Source organism: Solea solea, chromosome 9 (genome assembly GCF_958295425.1).
Source record: "Solea solea chromosome 9, fSolSol10.1, whole genome shotgun sequence".
Taxonomy (NCBI): Eukaryota; Metazoa; Chordata; class Actinopteri; order Pleuronectiformes; family Soleidae; genus Solea; species Solea solea.
The window spans coordinates 28,426,910-28,451,272 of NC_081142.1; the positions used below are offsets into that span (position 1 = coordinate 28,426,910).

A 24,363-nucleotide genomic window follows, 5' to 3' on the forward strand; every position below is an offset into this window, starting at 1 on the left:
ATCCACCAAGAGATTGCCTGCAAAATCATAGTGTTTAGAATTAAATTATATTAATCCCCTCTGCATTTGACCCATCCTAGAATTAGGAGCAGTGGGCTGCCACACTGGGTAGCGCCCAGGGTTGGGTACCCCAGCCCTTTTTGGCCAGGTGGGGATTTGAACCCGCGACTCTCCGGTTACAAGTCAAGTTCCCTTTCCACTTGGCCACGGGCTACCATACAGACTGACTGCCAAATAGTGAACGGTTCCATACACCCACCAAGAGATAGACTGCTAAATAATGAGCTATTCTCTACATCCACCAACAGACTGAATCTGAAGAAGGAAAAAAAAAAAAAAAACAGCTTTATTTCAGTACCAGGTTCCTCCTGTAGGTGACAGCATTGTTGTTTTTGACTTGAGTTGTTTATAATGTAAACAACCCAGATTTTGGACTGAAGAAGAAGAGGCTTGCGGGCATAAAACACATCATCACATACCAATCAATATAATAATGCTAAATAAGTTTAATATTTTGTAATTTTGCTTTTAGTTCTTTTTCATATTCATTAACACTTGTTCATCCCTGCTCCATTGTCTATTTTGTATATAGTAACAAGTGAATTTCCTTTGTGAGGGATCCATAAAGTCTAATCTAACACACATTTTTCATACATACATAAAAAGGTCATTTAAAAGAACCAAATTGATTTAGTTTTTAATGATTTATTTGTTATATGGAGCAAAGAAACCAGGAAATATTTACATTTAACCAGCTGAAAAATGTCAGAAACTAGAAATATTCACATTTAAGAAGCTGGAAAATCACAGAAACTAGAAAATATTCACATTTGAGAAATCTGAAATCTTGTTTAAATAATAAAAAAAGCTTCAAACCGATTAATCGATTATGAAAATAGTTGACAATTCATTCAGTAATCGAGTAATTGAGTAATTGTTTCAGCTGTAATATTTAGTAAATGTTAAAATGGTAACAGCCCTGGATGTAACATTAAACTTTAAAATAAATAAATGTGTGATTTTAATATTAAACTTAGTTTCATCTTAATCTCTATGCACAGTGACAACAGAATGTCATGTTGTGAATTATGTAATTGAGAAATTACAACAAAATTGTCTCCCTCACAGAAACACCCTCACACTGCAACAAGCACCGCCCTCCTTACCCCACACCCGCTCTCTGATTGGCCCAAAGAGCGGAGGCTCCAGGACAAACGAGCGGCGATTGGTCGCCGCGCCTGTCACTCAAATAGTTGCCTGGTGACCGAGCTGCTTGTCAAACGCACGGTCCAGTTCTGCTCACTGTGACTGCTGCTGCGTCCGTGGGTGGATGTCTGTGTCCGTGGGCCGCGTTCCATCATTTATTTCCACACCAAACTGACTGAGTGAGTACTTTATTTTATCAACGTCACGCACTCACGAAGCGTCGGGATTAAAACGTGTGTTTCTGTGATTAAACCTCGCGAGAAAGGACAACGTTTACCAACCGTGAGGTTTGTTGTTTTTCAGCTAATTTCAGCGTTTTTTCTGTGTTTTTGTCATCACGCAACTCACCTAGCTTCATTTTAACTGAACTGTAACGGAAGCTAGCGTCAGTTGACGCGGGTTAACCCACGTTAATGCTAAGTTAGCTGAAGTAGAGACTGTGTGTGTGTGTGTTTGACTTGGATTTATGACTGAAAATATGTGGGATATTAACACACGCACACACGTCGTGAATTCACCTCCAATCATTTTGATGCGTTGCCTGTTTTTACGCACATTTTTTTTTTGATTTTAGCATAAACAACAACCCAAAACAGAATATTCGGGGATAATTTTTTTTGTAAAATTGCATAAAACTAGGCAAATCATTCAAACTTAAATGTAAACAAGTTCGCTAGCTTTGCTATCAGTGGCATCAACCTGATGTGAGCGCCCCCTGCTGGCGAGACACTGAGGATCACTGACGGTAGCTAAGGTTTCAATTTTAAAATGTATCACAGATTATTTTAAAGATGCGGTAACTGAAAAAGTGCATTTATCTGCGACAGGGCTGATTGTGACTGTGAGCGCCCCCTGCTGCTAAGAATCAGACCGACACAGAGGATCACTGTCGGTAGCTAGGTTTCGAATAGAAATGTGTCCATATTTTAAGTGAATTTTTTGGATTTTAAAAGCATGCATTTATCTCTACAAGTTAGTTCACTGAGAAAAACAGTGGGTGGCACCAAAGTCTCTGTCACCTAGGGTTGAAAAACATATCACGATATAGCTTCTTCATATCGATCGATATAGATAATTATTGATCATTTTTCATGACCTATTAAAAATGAAGAATAATAAACACTTTAACACTTTTATTCTAAACTCAAACTTTCCTCTTAAACTTGCTGACGGAAAGCATGTCCTTGGCTCCGTCTTTGTAACATTTAGATGTTTTATCATACGGCACTGTTGCAGGGTACCTCAACAGGGCAGTCTCAGTATCTCCACATGTAGCAGCAGATGATGTTGATGGTCGTATCGTACAGCACGTTAGGGCTGGGCGATATGGCCTTTTATTAATACCGCGATATTTTTAGGCCATGTCACGATACACGATATATATCTTGATCTTTTGCCTTAGCCTTGAATTAACACTTTGATGCATACAATCACACCAGTATGCGGATTCTATATGTCTACATTAAAACATTCTTGTTCATACTGCATTAAAATATGCTAATTTTAAACTTTCATGCAAAAAAGGGGAAATCACAACTAAGTCAAAGTTAACAAAACTGTATTTATTAAACAGTGAGTGGCAGCACTCTTCATTTTCTAGCAGGTGGTTTCTCAAATGATGACATAAATTTGATCTACTGCTACATTTTAAAGCGACGCTTTTGCGACATATTTTGCATATCACCGTTGTTTGTTCAACATCTTTCTTCTTGAAAACAAACCATCGCCAGACGATGGATCCTGTGCTGTTTTTCTTCGGAATTAATTCGTCCTCCATGTGTTACTGTTAGCACCTGCTACTGCTACCGTTCTGCTGGGCGAGGGCGTGTGACGCTGCACCCACGACAGACTGACGTATGTCACTAGGTGCGCTCGTTTTGTCTCCCTGTGAGAGGGAGAGACGAGAAAGAGTGTGAGAAGCTGAGTTAAATGTCCGCTGCTAAAAGCAAATGCATTACAACGTATACTCGAGTATCACTATATAGTCATTTTCTACATCGCACAGACAACAAGCCGCCCAGCCATACAGCACGTGTAATCCAGGGGGTGTGAGCGACGTAGATGCTAGAATATGTTTGATGATAATAAGTAATAAGCTCTTGGTGGGTTACGGTCGTCTGGCCTAATTTGTAGGCTACATTGGCGTGACTGTGGTCGGACTTTAAAGGCGACATAGACCGGAAGCTCCAATTAACGCTGCGTTTGTGTGTGTATCTGCGTCATTACCTCGTTTATGAAACCCTAAAGTTTCAGAACAAACAGTTCAGCCACTGCTGAGAAAATAGGGTTTTATTGTGTTCCTGGGCTCTGCGAAGCAGATCAGCACTTCCGTATGTTGATGATGTCATCAGTATACCTCACCACTCCTCTCACCACCATAGCGCCTCCTGGTGCGGGCACTAGTCCGGGCACATCCGGTTGCGTACATTCAACCGCAGAAGAAGAAGAACTACTCTCGTTGTAGCTGGGGAGATGCAGAGCATCCACCGTGCCAGAGGGGGAGCTGTGTATCTGAGAGCTGGCCTATCTATTACGTCACTTCCAGGTACCTGGCCAATCACAGGACAGTGGGAAAGCTCTCGTTGGCTGGCCAATCAAAACACAGTCCACGTTCTGGGGGTGTGGTTTTGGTCTGAAACAGCGTGGCTTACGAGAGCGTCAGTGAGAAGATATTTCGATCGGCTCGTTTGCAGCGATTAGGAGGTTTTTAACCATGAAAACAAGTTAATATATGTAAGTAGACATCCATAACTAACATATATGTGACCATGAAAACAAGTTAATATATGTAAGTAGACCTCCATAACTAACATATATGTGTGATACAAGCATTCGATGTCACATATAAGTAACCAAAAACAGCCATACTGGCGAGGTTGTGTGTCCTTTTCGTTTTACTAACGATCTCTTCCCTTTCAGCGCTCATTCTCGCCTCTGCTCACTCGATGTTCACATGCTGTTGTTGTGACCGAGAGATAGAAGGATATTTAGCAGACTTCCAATGCAACAATAAGGAACGTATTGCTAGTAAGGATGTGAAAGCTATAATATCCTTTTGTGTAGAGTTAAGTGCAAGTGAGGGGTCAGGAATCCCAAATATAGCAATCAGAGGACAAGGTTGAAGATTTAGCCCAAGAACAGTGGACATAACAGTAAAATAATCTGCCCAAAAACCTTTCAGATCAGGACAAAAAAAAACATATGGGTTAGGTGACAAGGAGAGCCATGGCATTTATCACATTTGTCTTCCACTTCCGGATACAGTTTAGATAGTCTAGACTTAGAGAAATGCACCCTGTATAAGTCAAATTGGATAACTCCAAGACGAGCACAAGAGGTGGTAGAACGTATCCTCGCTATGGCCTGTTCCCAGGACTCCTCCCGTATTTGCATTCCCAGTTCCTCTACCCATGTACAGTACACTTAAGTTTAGCATTTGAAACTTTGCAACTTTGAAATGATTCTTCTGTGATGAGGGACAAATGATAGCATGGTTTCCCATCGCTGCTATGGCAGTAAAGAGGGGAAATTAGGGAAACACTTAGGAACATAATTGCGAGTCTGAAAATAGTGAAACAGATGAGTAACAGCGAGGCCATAGTGAGATGACAAATTATCAAAACTATCAAAGACACCATCTACATTCAAAGGGTTGAATTGTGTAATACCCTTGTCACACCACACTGTCAATGTCGAGTCTGAAAGTGGAAAATAAATGGTTTTTATTTGAAGGACCCAAGGAAGATGCAGCTACAAATTTAAAATGTCTAAATTGATCAGTGGTGGCTGTCAGTATCAAAAAAGTATTTTTTTAAATTATTATTTGTAATAATCAAATTAATGTGTGTCTGAACGTGTCTGAATTCAATTACTTTTTCAGTATGTTATGATTATATTTCCTGAAAGAATATGGTTATTTTTTGTGAAGCTGAGCTGGATTTTCCTGTATGTCATTAAACGCATCATAGCTCCGTGGACCTGCTCTAGTAGTATTGCTGGCCTTTCGTTGAAGCTGCCATTTCCTATTTGGTTATAACTTTGATGAAGAGGTACATCATTTGCGGTAGTTGGAGTGTTAATGATAAGTTTATAATTTTTTTTAGAAGTGGTGAGGACAAAACTGTTGATCATAAATAGTGACAGGGACGTGTTCCCCGCGTAGCTGACGCCTATGCTTATGTGGAAGCTTGTTTTTGTGTCATATGGTGGCTTGTGAAATTGCGTTTGCTGAGTGACTTAATGGAAGATGTGGTGGTAATGATGCAGTAGCCTATAGATGCGCAGTGGTGTGCGTGTGCGCTATGGCGTGTTTTTTTTAATTTATTTTTTTACTTTAAACCCCACGGTACGCTACTGAAATTGATACCCGATCTTGAGCATGTTAAGAACCACCTGATTATCAGTATATAGAGAGGGTTTTGTAGGTAAAGGGGAATAAAGTAGAGCAGGTATAGAAGATCCCCTAAAGGATGATAGTTCCAGTTTACACCAAGAGGATTCAGGAGATTTGAACCTGTAGCAAAGTTTATGGATGTGAGCAGCCCAATAATAAGTTAGAAATGTCCTCCACTAAGTCTGCACCTCTGCAGTAAAGTTTTACAGACCTAGGTGATTTCCCACCCCAAATAAAAGAACAATTGATCTTATCCACTGAAAGAGGAATTGACTTTGAGGGCCACACGGTGGGGTAGTGGTTAGCACTCTCGCCTTGCAGCGAGAAGACCCGGGTTTGAGCCCAGGTTGGAACAAGGGCCTTTCTGCATGGAGTTTGCATGTTCTCCCCGTGTGTGCGTGGGTTCTCTCCGGGTTCTCCGGCTTCCTCCCACAGTCCAAAAACATGCAATGTGGGGATAGGATTGGACACTCTAAATTGACCATAGGAGTGAGTGTGGGAGTGAATGGTTGTTTGTCTCTATGTGTGTGTGGCCCTGCGATGGACTGACGAACTGTCCAGGGTGTACCCCGCCTATCGCCCGATGTAGCTGAGATTGGCACAGCACCCCCCGCGACCCTCTGGCGGAGGATAAAGCGGTAGATGATGATGACTGAAAAATAGAAATTTTGCTGAAATATTCATTTTAACAACATTAATCTTGCCAATTAATGAAACGGGGAGTTTACCCCATCTTTGAATATCGGATCTTTGAAGTAAGGGGAGTGAAATTAGCAGATGCAAGGCTAGATAAAGAACGAGTCACGTTAATACCTAAGTATTTAAATAGTCTAAAGACTAAATTGAAAAGGTAAATCTGAGTGTTGAAGATGACAGGCTGCAGTATTGATGGGAAAACACTCACCTTTCCCCAAATTTACTTTATAACCTTAAAAGGTGCTCCAGAATACTTAAAACAGCAGGGATAAAAAGTGTAGGATCAGCTATATACAATAACAAATCATCTGCATACAGCAATCATTTATATTCAATTCCATTGCAGGTGATTCCTTTGAACAAGGGGGAAGATCTTAATGTGATAGACAGAGGCTCGATAGCGATGGCAAAGAGCAAAGGTGACAAAGGACAACCATGGCAACTTCCACGTTCAAGGACAATATAAACATCATTAGTATGGACACTGGCTTTAGGGGACGAATAAAGGAGGCGAATCCTAGAAATAAATTTATCACCTAATGCAAATTTCTCTAAAGCTGGTACTCCCACTCTACCCTATCAAATGCCTTTTCAGCATCTAAAGAAATCCCAAGTTCAGGGAGTTCAGTCGAATGTTTTGAGTAAATTATGTTGAAAAGTGTACAGTATCAAAAGACAATTGACATCTCTTTATGAAACCATTTTGCTCTTCGGATATAAAATGAGGAAGCACATTCTCTAAACGGGATGCAATTACTTTAGCCAACATTACTTTGTCCTTTTGGAGAAGGAGCACAATAGTGACTAGTGTCAAAGTTGGTGGTAATTAACCACTTTCTAAGGATCATTGAATCCAGATAAAAGTAGCAGTGCCAATTTACCATAAAATGTTTTGAAAATTTAAACCGGTAACCCGTGAGTCAGTCCCCTCAGAGCGGGTGCTTTCAGGAGCTGGACTGACCGTCACCAGCAGTCTCCTGTAAAAATACTACATCAGAGTTTAAATGTTTTGCATGTGTAAAAACCTTAGATCTCTTATCAGGATACCTCTAATACCTCTGATCTTCCAACTAATAAATCTGAGGTGTGCCTGACCCAGCAATGCTGGGATCTATATTGCCATTAACCATTTAAATAAAGAAAACAACAAAAATGCAAATGGTCACAGAGAGCTGAGGTGGGACAAACACAGAACAAAGGAGACAGGAGTGTTTCCTACAATAACCAAAAGTTGTCCACAATGCGCGCATTGATAAACATGATATATTGAGAAAAAAAAACTCACATTATAAAATATTGTTTCATCTAAAGGTGAACATTTCAACAAAACAACAAAGATGGCCGCCTTACTAACACAAATCGAATTTCCACATAGATCAGATGAATACGGTGAAGCATGTGAAAATACAAATGAACAAATAACAGCAGGCCCTAAGTCCTGTTCAAATAGATGCAGAGAGCATAAAATGAGGTAGTGCTGATTTACAAAAAATCTGATACAAAAATACAAAATATGGTACCGCCCTGGTACGGTATATGACACCTAGCACCTAACCTAGTTAGTGCAATAAACCAGAAAACCACCTAATAGTGCACAGGTAGAGAATTAAGGCTAGTGATACCACAAACTCTAGGCAATAATAGAACACAGATCTGAAAAGCCATTGGAGCTCACCCAGAAATCAAGGTTTTGACAAAGGCGCTGGCTTCCTCCGCTGAAACAAAGTCCTCAACACCGTTGTATGTGATGCAAAGTCGCGCTGGATGAATCAGACCATACCGAGCACCGTCAATGTCCAGATTTTTACTGACTGATCCTTTCAGCTCAATAATCCCTTCTGGAAAGGGTAACCAGATCAAGTACGGCGGGAACAACTCGAGTGTCTTTATGAAGATTTATTTCACACACACAGTTAGGTTGTAAATCCGACAAGTCGTAATAATCAATTAATTGTTTCATTTCTAATTTTAACATCGCAGCACACAGGAGGTGTTGATCCACTGCTGCCTCCGTCACTAAGTTCAAATGTCTGATTTTTGTCAATTCGGCATTTGTAAGTCATCACTTATGATTATATTTCCAGAAAGAATACGGTTATTTTTTGTGAAGCTGAGCTGGATTTTCCTGGATGTCATTAAACGCACCATAGCTCCGTGGACCTGCTGTAGTAGTATTGCTGGTCCTTCGTTGAAGCTGCCATTTCCTATTTGGTTATAACTTTGACTGACGTGTGTCATCAGCCAATCAAAATGTGATGCATAGTGACAGAACGCCCCAGGCCCAGAGATGTGTCTGGCGCTAGCCCCCTGCTGTTGTCATCAACGATGTTTGAACCTTTGGCGGGTTTTGAAGTAAGCTATGGCCACTGCAGTAACACCAAGTTACTGATGTGATGAGGACAAAACTGTTGATCATAAATAGTGACGGGGACGTGTTCCCCGCGTAGCTGACGCCTATGCTTATGTGGAAGCTTGTTTTTGTGTCATATGGTGGCTTGTGAAATTGCAGTTGCTGAGTGACATAACGGAAGATGTGATGGTAATGATGCAGCAGCCTATAGATGCGCAGTGGTGTGCGTACGTGCGCTATGGTTGTTGCAGATGAACTGTCTCGTGAATATAGTCGGTGTTTGTGCATGTTTTTTTTTTTGTTTTTTTTTTACTGAAGGCCCTGACTGAAACCCCACGGTATGCTACTGGATTTACCTCAGTACCCACACGAGGCAGCAGTAGACCAGCAGCTCCTGTGTCCTCACGAGCTAAAATCACAGATTTTCTCACTGGACTTTGGTGTGTGAGAGTGAGTGGTTTACAGACTTCAGTTTCCTGTTGGAAAAGTCTGTCTGACAGTGAGATAAAGACATGAACATGAACGTTAACAAGGGTTTTCTCATGCTTTTTTTCAAAGGCAAGCGTGCTGGGATGTTGTTAAACCATTATTTTAAGACACTGGAACTCTTTTTTTATTCATCAATAATAATCAGAGTAGTCTGTAATTAATTCGGTGTAATAATAAATTAACTTTTAGAACGCTCAATAACCACTTCATTCTTTGATGCTTGTTTACCTCTCAGGAGTGTTTTGTTTCAAAATGCATAGCATTATTTTTGATTCTGATGATTGTAATGTCAGATCAGACTAATGGTAACGGTGCACGAGCATGTTTGAATGTGAATTTATCACCAAGCATGAGTCATTGTGTTGACAGCTGAGTAAAGTATGTGTTCCAAAGCTGTGCCCAGTGAATTCCTGCACAGGAGAGTAGAGTCAGCTAGAATCTTCTCAGGGAAAAACAGTGAGGCTGTACGTGACATGATGCAGTTTTAAGAAGCGCTCGGTGTTTGGATTCCGTCTGAATATATGCGTTGTCAGGTTTGCCCTCAGTGTGTACACACACACACACACACCTGTGTTGATGATGATGAGTAAGACAGAGGAGTAACGGACGACCACGCGGAGTTGTTAAACGTTCTGGGAGACGGGAGTTTTATTTTTGTGCATCCTGATGAGTGGCTCCTGCGCCCACAGCGACGCGCACTGTAGGAGACTGAGTTTGAGCGTGAGTGAGTGAGTGAGTGAGAATCATCCTCCAGCTTTTCCAGTGGAGGAGAAGATCAAATGAAAGAGAAACTGGCGTCTGGAGTGCTTGGACTGATTCAATCAGAGGGAAGAGTGTGTGGAGACGAGCGGACACCGCCATCACATTAACACTCACTGAGCAAGATATGGATGTTATATCTGTCATATCGTGATCAAGTATCTGTGGTGACTTTTCCTGCTTTTAAAGACTGTTGCATTGATAATCGTCATATTTATTATATTGAATACATTTGTCAAATACATAGTTTTTCTCTCTTTGAGCACAGATACACTAGATCTGGCATTGTGAGACTTGTCTACTTCAGTGTAACAATAATCAGTCAATTGTAAACTAAGTGCAAAAAGAATTGAAGTCATAAGAGAGTCGCGTAGCAATCACTAAATCTGACCTCTGACCTCCAGTACCATGATCACACATGGAGGGAAACACCTTGTGACCTGCTTGGTGTTCCGTAGCGTGGATCCAGTACGTAAATGGAGTGTTTAAATACAGGATTTTCCACCACAGAATAAGGTCACATGACTGATGAATAAGGTCACATGACTGATGAATAAGGTCACATGACTGATCACAGCGCACAGGAGTTGTTGATCCACTGCTGCCTCCATCACTAAGTTCAAATGTCTTATTTTGTCACTTCAGTGTTTGAAATCCTTTGTTCAGATTGACGTCAGTGACACACAGTGACCACACGAGGCAGCAGAGGACCAGCAGCTCCTGTGTCCCTGTGAGCTAAAATCACTGAATTTCTCTATGGACTTTGGTGTGGGAAAGTGAGTGGTTTACAAACTTCAGTTTCCTGTTGGAAAAGTCTGTCTGACAGTGAGATAAAGCTGAAAACTAGTGTGCACATATTTATACTTATTTATGCTGCTGTTTCTTGCTTTTCCACAGTTACTTACCGGACCACCGCTGCTGCTGCTGAAGGCATGTGGTGGATATTATGGCTCACAGCAGACGGTTATCTCTCAGGAGCAAATGTGTGGCCAGCTCACGCCATCCTGTAGCCACGCCCCCTCCACCCGAGCGCCATGCACCTGACGCATCACGCCTTTTGACTTCATGAAGATCCCTGACATCGGTGATGTGATGAATAAATTTGAAGTCCTTGGGATTGTGGGTGAAGGTGAGAGAGAGGATTTATTTGATCATTTTTATTAGGGATGTCCCCAACTTTTTCACTTCCGATACAATACTGCTATTGCAGCCTTGAGTATTGGCCGATACCGATATTGATCCGATATCAGCACAAATCATACACACATGACTTATTTTGTAGTGTGGAATGTTAGAATAGGCTTGATCAAGTGATATTACTTAAACAGAGAACAATAGTATGAGAAAAACTGACCCATTTATTATTAACCAATGGCTAAATCCATTTTAACCTTCAACATAAGAATATTGGATATTTTGCCATGTTCATTTCATACAGTCTATGGTTAATTTCATCAGGAGGAAAGTACCAAGTGCTAATGGGGGTGTTTTCAGAGCACCCGTGTTTCACAGGTAACAGCATGTCTTCAAAGAACACCCCCCTTGTTTTCACTATTTTGGATTAGCCCAACCCACACAGGGTGAGTGACTTGTCCCACAGGTAAAGCTGGAGCCCGGGGACCAGCCCCGCAGACGTACTTGGCTCCGTGTGTGGAGCTTCAGGACACATTTAAAACACACAAAGCTCTTGGCATGGCTGGTTTTTGGGGTATAATTAACAAACGGAGGCTGTTGAAAGTCGAAAGGTGGCGCTGGTTTATGAAATAATGTTGTTTTAGCAGCTCGCCACAGGATGAGCTAGCGTGGTGCTAACGGCTAGCTCGCTGTGCAGCTTCGTAGCCTCTGATTTCAGAGGTTAAAGAAAAATGTTTAACCTCTGAAATAGCAGTAAACCACACACACTGTTGTTGTGATCATGTGATCTACATACATCCAACACACAGAGCCCACGTGATGACAACAGGCGCTGCTGGATAGAAGAGCTGGAGCGGAATGGACTGTTGTATTGGAGCGCTTATATCGGAGATTTTAGAGGCAGTCCGATATAATCCGATATGCGTTTTTTGGCTGATATCGGACCGATATACGATATCAATATTGGATCGGGACATCCTTAGTTTTTATACGTGAGGCGTACAGCATACAGTTGTACTTCACAACACAATATCCGTTGTGTATTTGTTGTAATATTCAGTTCCTTTTGGGAATTTGCAAATATTCAAATAATGGCTGCAGCCTTTGTTGAGTTCCAGTTCAGGGGAAGTTAAGGGGAAACTTAAGATACATCATCTGTAGTGTGTGTCAAAATAAGCTCAATGGTTCCCTCCTTATTTCCTTCTTTAGATCCTGCAGCAGGGCCAGTCACGTAACAAGTTTTGGAGTAAATTGTAGTTTCTTCATCAGATGTGAGCTGCACTTAGTCCTGAACCATTCATCAAACAGAGTGACCTCGCTCATGAGAACATTTCTAGGATGTGGGCGCACGGCTGTAGAAAACCAAACTGGGACACCTCCTCCAGGCTCCTGACACTGTTTTAGAACCCTAAGTTCAAGGAACAAGAGAAAAGACACACATTTAGGTCAAATTGAAATATGAAATCACTGTGGTTTGGGTTTAAATTTACAACAATAAAACTGAATTCAAGGACAATAAGAAACAAAGCAAGAGCATCAGTATGTTTGTTTTCACGCAAAGTTCATAGCTCGACATTGTCATTTGATCCCTTCTGTGACCATCCTGTCGTCGCTGACATCTAGAAATAGAGCTTTGTGTTCATACACTTGTCATTAAGATAGAACCTCAGGACTTCAGAGGAACGAGCGTCCAATCACATTCACCGGCGCGTCGCACGTCTGTGACGTCAGCTTCTCAGGACTGTCAGTCCTAAAGGATTGAATAACGTTTCCTAACAATTCTACAGCCATAAAACTTACATCAACCCTCATGATGCTCATGAGAGGGTTAACGTGCATGTAAACACACTGAGTGACTCTGAAGCTGTTCAATCCTGCTTCAAGTGTTGCTAACAGCTGAAGGATGAGCTGCTGATGCTGTGTTTGTTTTTCAGGTGCATATGGTGTTGTCTTAAAGTGCCGACACAAGGTAAGATCTATCAGCAGTTATGGCCAATCAAAACCAGCCAATCATCACCTTCACTTTCAGTCTTTAACTCCTTACCCATTTCATTCCTCATGCTTTGATTCAGGGGATTTTCACTGGTGCTGCTAACAGTGGCCACTCTGAGTTACATCTGAGTCCATGTTTTCTGTTTTCAGCAGTGTTTAATCAAACCTGGAAATGATGTGTTTGTTGTTTTTGTCCACAAACCAAAATGATTCAGTTTGAATGATTTCTTTGTTTTATGGAGCAAAGAAACCAGACAATGTTCACATTTAAGAAGCTGAAAACTGACAGAAAGTAGAAAATACTCACATTTAAGAAGCTGAAAAATGACAGAAAGTAGAAAATATTCACATTTAAGAAGCTGAATAATGACAGAAACTACAAAATATTCACATTTAAGAAGCTGAAAAATGACAGAAAATAGAAAATATTCACATTTAAGAAGCTGAAAAATGACAGAAACTACAAAATATTCACATTTAAGAAGCTGAAAAATGACAGAAAGTAGAAAATATTCACATTTAAGAAGCTGAAAATTACAGAAAGTAGAAAATATTCACATTTAAGAAGCTGAAAAATGACAGAAAGTAGAACATATTCACATTTAAGAAGCTGAAAATTACAAAAAGTAGAAAATATTCACATTAAGAAGCTGAATAATGACAGAAAGTAGAAAATATTCACATTTAAGAAGCTGAAAATGACAAAGTAGAAAATATTCACATTTAAGAAGCTGAAAATTACAGAAAGTAGAAAATATTCACATTTAAGAAGCTGAAAAATGACAGAAAGTAGAAAATATTCACATTTAAGAAGCTGAAAAATGACAGAAAGTAGAAAATATTCACATTTAAAAAGCTGAAAAATGACAGAAAGTAGAAAATATTCACATTTAAGAAGCTGAAAAATGACAGAAAGTAGAAAATATTCACATTTAAGAAGCTGAATAATGACAGAAACTACAAAATATTCACATTTAAGAAGCTGAAAAATGACAGAAAATAGAAAATATTCACATTTAAGAAGCTGAATAATGACAGAAACTACAACATATTCACATTTAAGAAGCTGAAAAATGACAGAAAGTAGAACATATTCACATTTAAGAAGCTGAAAATGACACAAAGTAGAAAATATTCACATTTAAGAAGCTGAAAAATGACAGAAAGTAGAAAATATTCACATTTAAGAAGCTGAAAAATGACAGAAAATAGAAAATATTCACATTTAAGAAGCTGAAAATGACAAAGTAGAAAATATTCACATTTAAGAAGCTGACAAATGACAGAAAGTAGAAAATATTCACATTGAAGATGCTGAAAAATGACAGAAAGTAGAAAATATTCACATTTAAGAAGCTGAAAAATTACAGAAAGTAGAAAATATTCACATTTAAGAAGCTTAAAAATGACAGAAAGTAGAAAATATTCACATTTAAGAAGCTGAAAAATGACAGAAAGTAGAAAATATTCACATTTAAGAAGCTGAATAATGACAGAAAGTAGAAAATATTCACATTTAAGAAGCTGAAAATTACAGAAAGTAGAAAATATTCACATTTAAGAAGCTGAAAAATCTGACACTGGTTTTAATGTGAAAAAATCTACTCAAACGGATTAATCGATTATCAAAATGATTAACGATTAAGTAGGTAATCAATGAATGGTTGCAGCTCTTGTCAGAGGTGACGTCACTCTGATGTAAATGACCACAGCTTGAATGTGATGCCTTCACTGGCTGCTGTTGAATATTTGGTCTTAATTTGGATCACCAGCGTCAAATCTGCTTTGAACATGAGCAAATGAAGTGTCACCCTTGAAGTAATAATGTTTTTTTTAGCATGAGAATAAGAGGAAAATCACAACAACCAACGCTGCAGTAACAAGTCCTGTCATCTTGGTCCATTTAAGGACGAGGCTTTGACATCAATCCAGCGTGAATAAGAGACTAACTGCCTCCTACTGACTGAGATCTGCAGGAGGGAGAAAAACCCAGAAACACTCTTTCATCACAGTCCTCTGTGACTGTTTTTCCTTTTCTGTTCTTTTTGTTGTGCGTTTGTCTGCCTCACAATTACGACGTTTGTTTCAGCCGTGACCTTAACTCCAGTGTCTCCATTAGCTTAAGTGTGAGATCTGTAGAAGAGGAAAAAACGTGAATAACAACACACAACCATGGTCAGAATCTGGTGCTGTAAGCTGTAATTACTGTGCTTTATTATGGAGACTGTGATGGATCCCGTTCTCAGGCAGCTGCAAAATGCCAATGTCAACATTTCACACAACTCGGCTCATGTCGGTGAAGTCCACACGACAGATGGAGGCTGCTGCTTTGTCTCTGACACTCTTTATTTATTTATTTATTTATTTATTTATCTGTGTGAAATAACAAAGAATTGCAGGTTTCAGAGGAAATGATGGCTTCTTTTTTTAAATATATTTTTTATTATTCATTGACATTTCGTTGCTTACGTGAAATCAGAAGAATTTTAATGAAATGCTGTCGTCTGATATTTCAGCAGCAGTGATATTATTGGCCCATTTGACTTTATCACAGATCCAGGACACTGATCATCACTGACTGTGCTGCAAGCGCCCGCTACGCCAAAATAAAACAAAAGCCTCAGCTCATAAACGTCTTTATCTCACTGTCAGACAGACCTTTCCAACTGAAACTGAAGTCTGTAAACCACTCACTCTCCCACACCAAAGTCCATAGAGAAGCTCACAGGGACACAGGAGCTGCTGCTCCTCTGCTGCCTCGTGTGGTCACTTTGTGTCACTGAGGTCAATCCAAATGTAGGATTTCAAATGCCGAATTGAGAAAAAAAGACATTAGAACTCAAAAAATCACTGATTTTCTCTGTGGACTTTGGTGTGGGAGAGTGAGTGGTTCCAGGTTCCTTTCAGTGATATATATATATATATCCATCCACATTTTTAATGATATCTCTTACATTTTTTTTTGGCACTGCACACTCTGGTGCCCTTAGTAAGGTTTGAACCCCGTCAAGCAAACCGTGCGCCATTTATATAATTAACAGACAGACAAATACAATTTTGTCCATTCCACGTGTTCTTTTATTTCATATATATATATAATATTTTTTGTATTTCAAAAATGACTTGATTATCAGCCACAGATACTTGATCATGATATTACAATATCCAAAATCTATATATACAGTATATACTTATACATATACATATACATGTGTATATATATGTGTGTGTGTGTGTGTATATATGTATATATGTGTGTGTATATATCTATATATATATATATACACATATATATGTGTATGTATATATAAGTATATACATACACACCAATTATTGGTGTGTTCTAGTCCAGACCCAGTGTGTCACTCTGATCCACATCAGTGTGAATGCTTTCTTCTCTGTTTCTCTTTGTGGTCCAGGGATCTTTTTCCCCCAGAGTTAATTATTCCTGTTAAACACACGTATAGGAGGGGGCGTGTCTCTGCTGAAATAATCACATTCTCTGAGCTGCTGCTGTGGCGTCGCAGCTGTTCAGAGAATGTGATTATTTCAGCAGAGACACGCCCCCTCCTATACGTGTGTTTAACAGGAATAATTAACTCTGGGGGGACAAAAGCAGTTACAGCGGCAGCAGTTACAGCAACAGTTACAGCAACAGTTACAGCAGCAGTTACAACAGCAGCAGTTACAGCAGCAGCGGCAATTATAGCAGCAGCAGTTACAGCAACAGTTACAGCAGCAGTTACAACAACAACAGCAGCAGTTACAGCAGTTGTAGCAGCAGCAGTTACAGCAGTTGCAGCAGCAGTAACAGCAGCAGCAGTTACAGCAGCAGAAGTTACAGCAGTTACAGCAGCAGCAGCAGTTACAGCAGCAGAAGTTACAGCAGTTACAGCAGCAGCGGTTACAGCAGCAGCAGCAGTTACAACAGCAGCAGTTACAGCAGCAGCAGCAGTTACAACAGCAGTCACAACAACAACAGCAGCAGCAGCAGTTACATCAGCAGCAGTTACATCAGCAGCAGCAGTTACAGCAGCAGCAGTACTAACAGCACCATCAGTTACAGCAGCAGCAGTTACAGCAGTTACAGCAGCAGCAGCAGTTACAGCAGCAGCAGCAATTACAGCAGTTACAGCAGTTACAGCAGTTACAGCAGCAGTGGTTACAGCAGTTGCAGCAGCAGTTACAGCAGTTACAGTAGTTACAGCAGCAGTGGTTACAGCAGCGGTTACAGCAGCAGCAGCAGTAACATCAGTTGCAGTTACAGCAGCAGCAGTAGCAGCAGAGGTTACAGCAGCAGCAGTTACAGCAACAGCAGCAGTTAACGCAACAGCAACAGTTACAGCAGCAGCAGTTACAGCAGTAACAGCAGCAGCAGTTACAGCAGCAGCAGTTGCAGTTAGAGCAGCAGTAACATCAGCAGCAGTAACAGCAGCAGCACCAGTTACAGCAGCAGCAGTAACATCAGCAGCAGTAACAGCAGCAGCAGTAACATCAGCAGCAGTAACATCATCAGCAGTAACAGCAGCAGCAGTTACAGCAGCAGCAGTTGCAGTTACAGCAGCAGCAGTTACAGCAGCAGTTACAGCAGCAGCAGCTACAGCAGCAGCAGTTACAGCAGCAGCAGTTACAGCAGCAGCAGTAATAGCAGCAGCAGTTACAGCAGCAGCAGTTACAGCAGTTGCAGCAGCAGTTACAGCAGTTACAGTAGTTACAGCAGCAGTGGTTACAGCAGCGGTTACAGCAGCAGCAGCAGTAACAGCAGTAACATCAGTTGCAGTTACAGCAGCAGCAGTAGCAGCAGAGGTTACAGCAGCAGCAGTTACAGCAACAGCAGCAGTTAACGCAACAGCAACAGTTACAGCAGCAGCAGTTACAGCAGTAACAGCAGCAGCAGCAGCAGTTACAGCAGCAGCAGTTGCAGTTAGAGCAGCAGTAACATCAGCAGCAGTAACAGCAGCAGCACCAGTTACAGCAGCAGCAGTAACATCAGCAGCAGTAACAGCAGCAGCCGTAACATCAGCAGCAGTAACATCATCAGCAGTAACAGCAGCAGCAGTTACAGCAGCAGCAGTTGCAGTTACAGCAGCAGCAGCTACAGCAGCAGCAGCAGTTACAGCAGCAGCAGTTACAGCAGCAATTGCAGCAGCAGCAGATACAGTAGTTACAGCAGCAGCAGTTGCAGTTACAGCAGCAGCAGTTGCAGTTACAGCAGCAATTGCAGCAGCAGTTACAGCAGCAGCAGATACAGCAGTTACAGCAGTTACAGCAGCAGTGGTTACAGCAGCAGCAGTTACAGCAACAGTTACAACAACAACAACAGCAGCAGCAGCAGTTACAGCAGTTGCAGCAGCAGTTACAGTAGTTACAGCAGCAGCAGCAGTAACAGCAGCAGTAACAGCAGTAACAGCAGCAGCAGTAACATCAGTTGCAGTTACAGCAGCAGCAGTAACAGCAGCAGCAGTTGCAGCAGCAGTAACATCAGCAGCAGTAGCAGCAGCGGTGACAGCAGCAGCAGTTACAGTAGCAGCAGTTACAGCAGCAGCAGTTAACGCAACAGCAACAGTTACAACAGCAGTTACAGCAGCAGCAGTTACAACAGCAGGAGTTACAGCAGTTACAGCAACAGTTACAGCAGCAGCAGTAACAGCAGCAGCAGTAACAGCAGCAGCAGTAAAAGCAGCAGCAGTAACAGCAGCAGCAGCAGTAAAAGCAGCAGCAGTAACAGCAGCAGTAGTTGCAGTTACAGCAGTTGCAGTTACAGCAGCAGCAGTAACATCAGCAGCAGTAACATCAGCAGCAGTAACAGCAGCAGCAGTAACATCTGCAGCAGTAACAGCAGCAGCAGTTACAGCAGCAGCAGTTGCAGTTACAGCAGCAGCAGTTACAGCAGCAGCAGTTACAGCAGCAGTTACAGCAGCAGCAGTTACAGCAGCAGCTACAGCAGCAGCAGCAGCAACAGTTACAGCAGCAGCAGTAGCAGTTACAGCAGCAGCAGTTACAGCAGTAGCAGTTACAGCAGCAGCAGCAGTAACAGCAGCAGCAGTAGCAGTTACAGCAGTAGCAGTTACAGCAGCAGCAGTTACAGCAGCAGCAGTTACAGCAGCAGCAGCAGCAGTTACAGCAGCAGCAGTTACAGTCCCTCCCATAGTCACAGTGACATCAAACACTCGTGTGATTCTGCTTTCACACAAGTGTCAGCTCATGGCTGTGTGTGTGTGTGTGATTGTGTGTGATTGTGTGTGTGTGTGTGTGTGATATAGTGGCATAGATCTGTGAGTTCACACTAACAGTACAGTATTTTCCAGATGGCAGTGTTCCACATGGATCTGCAGCCACACAATTCATCGTCACTGTGTTTTCACATGTCGAGCAGCAAAGTGATCAATGGATTTAACGCACAACAGTCCAGAGAGGAGGGATTTAATGATCGAATATAAAACTAACTTCAGAGAGCTTTACACACTCATATACTGTACGTCAGCTCAAGTCTATGATGTCCTGACAACATGATCACGTCTTTATCTCACTGTCAGACAGACAGACAAACAGGAAACTGAGGTTTGTAAACCACTCACTCTCCCACACCAAAGTCCATAGAGAAAATCTGGGATGTTAGCTCACAGGGACACAGGAGCTGCTGGTCCTCTGCTGCCTCGTGTGGTCACTTTGTGTCACTGAGGTCAATCTGAACAAAGGATTTCAAACACTGATTTCAAGTGACAAAATAAGACATTTGAACTTAGTGATGGAGGCAGCAGTGGATCAACAACTCCTGTGTGTGTGTGTGTGTGTGTGTGTGTGTGTGTGTGTGATGTTAAAATCACTGATCACTGAAAAATATTCTTAAGATATCATAGGCGTAAACAGAGTTGAATATTTAGATGGCTAAATTCAGTTTTTCCTTCCAAAAATCAATGATTTAAATGGATATTTTCCTTAAAATTTGACAATCAAGATGCAAAAATGACGAGTCATACCAATTATGAATCATTGCATTCACAATATCTGCCAAAAGAATTGAGATACAAGTGTATTTCTGTTAATTCCGTGTGTTGAGTGTGTGTTTGTGAACCTGCAGAGGGTTGTTGTTCAGTGTGGATTATTAGAGAAAGTTCACAGTTTACCCGGTAAACAAGTGTTAGAAGGTCTGAACATGTTGTTTTTGTTTAAATCTGGAGAAATTTGTTTTTGATTGAATCAAAAACATTTAGAAACATTTTACGTTAAAAAAGTATGAAGGGAATAGTTCAGGATGACATAATGTTTCTTTTTTTGGTCACATCTTTATTGGGTTATCGAGACACAATGTATGTTCAAACAGAAACCAAGCAAAAAGAGGAGGTGTGAACAGTAACCAAACCAACAGAAAACAAAGTAAAAAGGGACATTTAGAGGAGGGATCCAAAATGCTTGGAAAGAGAGAGAGGAACAAAAGGAACTGTAAGGGTTTGTATATGTTGTGCCTCGAGCTCGGCCACCATGTCATCACACCAAAGACAAATTCTGACCTCTTTCAGAGTCCTGACGAAAACAAAATCAATCTTTAATCATCGAGGATGGAATGGAATTGATTAAGGAAAGAATGGGATACCAAGTTTTATCAAATGTGTCGGCGTGCCCCCTAATACTATACTTGATTTTCTCTAAGTGTCGAAATGACGTTAGATCCTTTAGCCAAGAGTCAGGGGAGGCAGGATTCTACTTTGGGGAGAGTACAACGAACCAAATCTCTGGCTTGAAAATATGTAAATAAATGAGCTTGTGGAGGTTCTCAAAGGAGATATAAATATCAAAAAGTTCTCTTTCCACAGAGTATAATTTGAATCAAGTGCCGAGGGTGGAAATAAATGGTTTCCACAGAAGGGCATTAGTGGGGAAAGAGAGGTGACTTTAGTAGGCTGTGCATTTAGAGGGGCACAGATTAAAGCTGATAAAGAGATGGCTTCCATCTGACACCAGCCTGTGCTGGGGGAGTTGTACCAGATATAGATTTTTTGAACGTTGGCTGCCCAATAGTAGCCCTGAAATCCGGCAGAGCCCGGCCACCCTCGTCCCTCGTCCCTCGTCATTTGCAAAATTGAGTACTTTGCCCTTCGAGACTTTCCTACCTAAATGAAATGTGAAATAATCTTACCCAATTCTTGGAAGAAAGTTTAGGGCAAGTATAGATAGACACTGAAAAAGAAATACAAATGTTGGTAGTACATTCATTTTGATAGAATTGATTCTACCTCAGGCATTCTAGCGTAGTAGATCTGAACCTTCCTGACCAGTGCCACAATGTTATCTTTGTACAGCAAAGGGAAACCATTCAAGATATTAATGCCTAAATATTGAAAACTAGAAGAGGCTAAGTGGAACAGTAGTGTTTGAGGCAGATCTGTTTTGCTGCATCATTAAGAGGCAAAACATTCACTTTTGTTAATGTTCAATTTATAACCAGAAAAGGAACCAAATGTTTGTCAAATGTATTTAAAATGTCCTGAATCTTGTCAATGCAGACAGTGGAGTTAGAGGTCATCGGCATAGAGTGATGCTCTGTGCTCAGTCCCATTCCTATAGACACCGGTAGAAATCTGTGAACTCCTGAGGGCAATGAACGATTGAAAAGAGTGGTTCAACTGCAATGGCAGCAATGGTGATAGCCGCGTGTTAAAGGAAAGAAATTGGACTGTGTTGTGTTAGTCCTTACACAGTTTGGGCGTTGTATAGCAATTTAATCCACGAGATAAAAGTTTGACCAAAACCGAACCTACTTAGAACTGAAAATAAATACTTCCACTCTACTCTTTCAAAAGCCTTTTCTGCATCCACAGTAATTAGCATTTCAGGGTGTTGTGATTGTGGTTTGGACAGTATTATGTTGAGCAGACGACGTATATAGCTGACTAGGATAGCTGTCTGCCCTTTATAAAACCATCTTTTGAGATGATGGTTAGGAGGCAGGGGTCGAGCAAACTGACAGGTCGCCAGCTGCTGCAATCATCAAAGTCTTTATTCTTCTTTGGAATGAGAGATATTGACGCTTGAGTTCAGGACCTAGGAAGGTTGTAGAGTTTAAAGGAGTCATTAAACATATCCAATAACAGGGGCAGCCCTCTGGGCCTGGTTCCTTGTCGTATTGCATTAATTTACGGCTGGTTTCACCTCTTCCAAGTTGAGAGGAGCATCTTGAGTACTTTTGTTATCTAAGAATTTGTTCATTGAGATAGTGTCTGAAGAGGGTTCCAATTTATACAAATCAGAATAATATGAAGCAAAAGTATTATTAATGTGAGTTGGGTCTGTAACTAAAGTTTGGGGGTTCTTACGAATTTGTGTGATGAATTGGGAAGAGGACTGATGTTTGAGTTGATGTTTCATTTATTGAAAAGTAAAAGTGGGAAGATGTTGCTGCTGCACTTAAACTAGTCTTGATTTCATTGAAAAAAAAGGCTTTTCTTTTTTCTGTCCTTGAACATGTGACACACTTTGTGTTTGTCACTAGTTTCACTGCATGCTGATAAGGCTGCTCATGCGTGATCAGCATTGGTGGCTCTTTAGCACGTGGTGGTGTGTGTGAGACGTAGAAAAAACAGCAGGTGAGTGTGTGTGTGTATTAAGTGTGGAATGTTCTCTCTCCTCCTGTGAACTGATTTCTGCTGCTGCTGCTGATGATGATGATGCTGCTGATGCTGCTGCTCTGTTTTACAGAGGTAAAACATTGACAGCCTCAGCAGCATCATTAGGGTCAGGGTTAGCGTGTGCATGTATTTAGCTTATGAATGGTCCTTCCACTTTAATAAGCAGCTATTGTAATAAATGAAGTGATTTTCTCTATGGACTTTGGTGTGGGAGAGTGAGTGGTTTACAAACTTCAGTTTCCTGCCTAACCGTGAGTTAAAGACGTGAACATAAAGATATCGTCGACTCAAACTGACAGTGAGTCTTTTCTTAAAGACACAACACATTAGCACTAAGTATGGGTCAGTATCTTGTACAGCGACGCTTCAAAAAACCTTCATTAAACCTTCATTTTCATCATGACACTTTAAACTAACAGTTGCATGGTTGCACACACAGACTGTGATTGTGACTTGAGAGCAAAGAAGCCGACACTGAGCACTGAACAGCATCACTCGGTCACATGACTCATCTATTATTAGCATGTGAGTGAGAACATATGTGGCACACTCCAACATACGTCCACAGGCTGAGCTCTGGCGGCTCCAGGCTGCTGCTGTTTCTTTTTCCTGGCAGAGTTCAGGTTCACACAGACCCTCGGGGCCAACGCCGAAGCAGCGTCTTCAACACAATCACTGTAGGTTTTTATAGATGTTTACGTCGTGACCTCAAATATGCTGTTTTCATTTATCTTTTATATGAACCCTTTAATCCAGATTGGCCCGCCAGCATTCAGAGGAAACTACCGTCGTATTCATCCACTTTAAAAACATAGTTGTGTTCTTTTTTTAACTGTTGCTCAAAGTTGAGACTCTAAAAATACTCACAAGACAAGTCCCAACAAAATGAATGTTTCATCTCACATTATTTTGTTATATTTGTAGTCAAGGAGTTGCTGAAGGGGATCAGTGTAGTATTGTATTGTATTTATTATTTATTATTATTATAGTATTGTAGTATAGTAGTAAATTGTATGCACTGTGTGCATGGAATCATTGTTAGAAATGATCAACAAAAACAAGCAGACGAGGACACCAATGTCACTTTTCTCCTTTGGTTTACTCACATTTACTCAGGTTTACTCACATTTACTCAGGTTTACTCAGGTTTACTCACATTTACCCACATTTACTCAGGTTTACTAACATTTACTCAGGTTTACTCACATTTACTCAGGTTTACTCACATTTACCCACATTTACTCAGGTTTACTAACATTTATTCAGGTTTACCCACATTTACTCAGGTTTACTCACATTTACCCACATTTACTCAGGTTTACTCACATTTACTCACATTTACTCAGGTTTACTCACATTTACTCAGGTTACCCACATTTACTCAGGTTTACTCACATTTACCCACATTTACTCAGGTTTACTCACATTTACTCACATTTACTCAGGTTTACTCACATTTACTCAGGTTTACTCACATTTACTCAGGTTTACTCACATCTACCCACATTTACTCAGGTTTACTCACATTTACTCAGGTTTACCCACATTTACTCAGGTTTACTCACATTTACTCAGGTTTACTCACATTTACTCAGGTTTACTCACATTTACTCAGGTTTACCCACATTTACTCAGGTTAATTACAACCCGAGCTGACCCAGCCCGCGGGTCTTTACATTTTACATGTTATTTAGAAGATGCTTTGATCCAAAGTGACT

General features: G+C 40.8%; 1 protein-coding gene across 2 annotated transcripts in view; it reads left to right on the forward strand.

Moving 5' to 3' along the window:
- The first annotated feature begins 1,266 nt into the window (after positions 1 to 1,266).
- The window catches only part of LOC131465570 (cyclin-dependent kinase-like 5), an 83,430-nt gene continuing 60,333 nt past the window's right edge, over positions 1,267 to 24,363 (forward strand). The window contains exons 1-3 of one of the 2 annotated variants that reach the window (XM_058638367.1): positions 1,267 to 1,385; positions 10,791 to 11,022; positions 12,962 to 12,996. In XM_058638367.1, the coding sequence (XP_058494350.1) occupies positions 10,959 to 11,022; positions 12,962 to 12,996 (99 nt within the window). In that variant the 5' untranslated portion in view covers positions 1,267 to 1,385; positions 10,791 to 10,958. Of the gene's footprint in view, positions 1,494 to 10,790; positions 11,023 to 12,961; positions 12,997 to 24,363 lie in introns of both variants that reach the window. The other variant, XM_058638368.1, reaches the window with a different exon arrangement.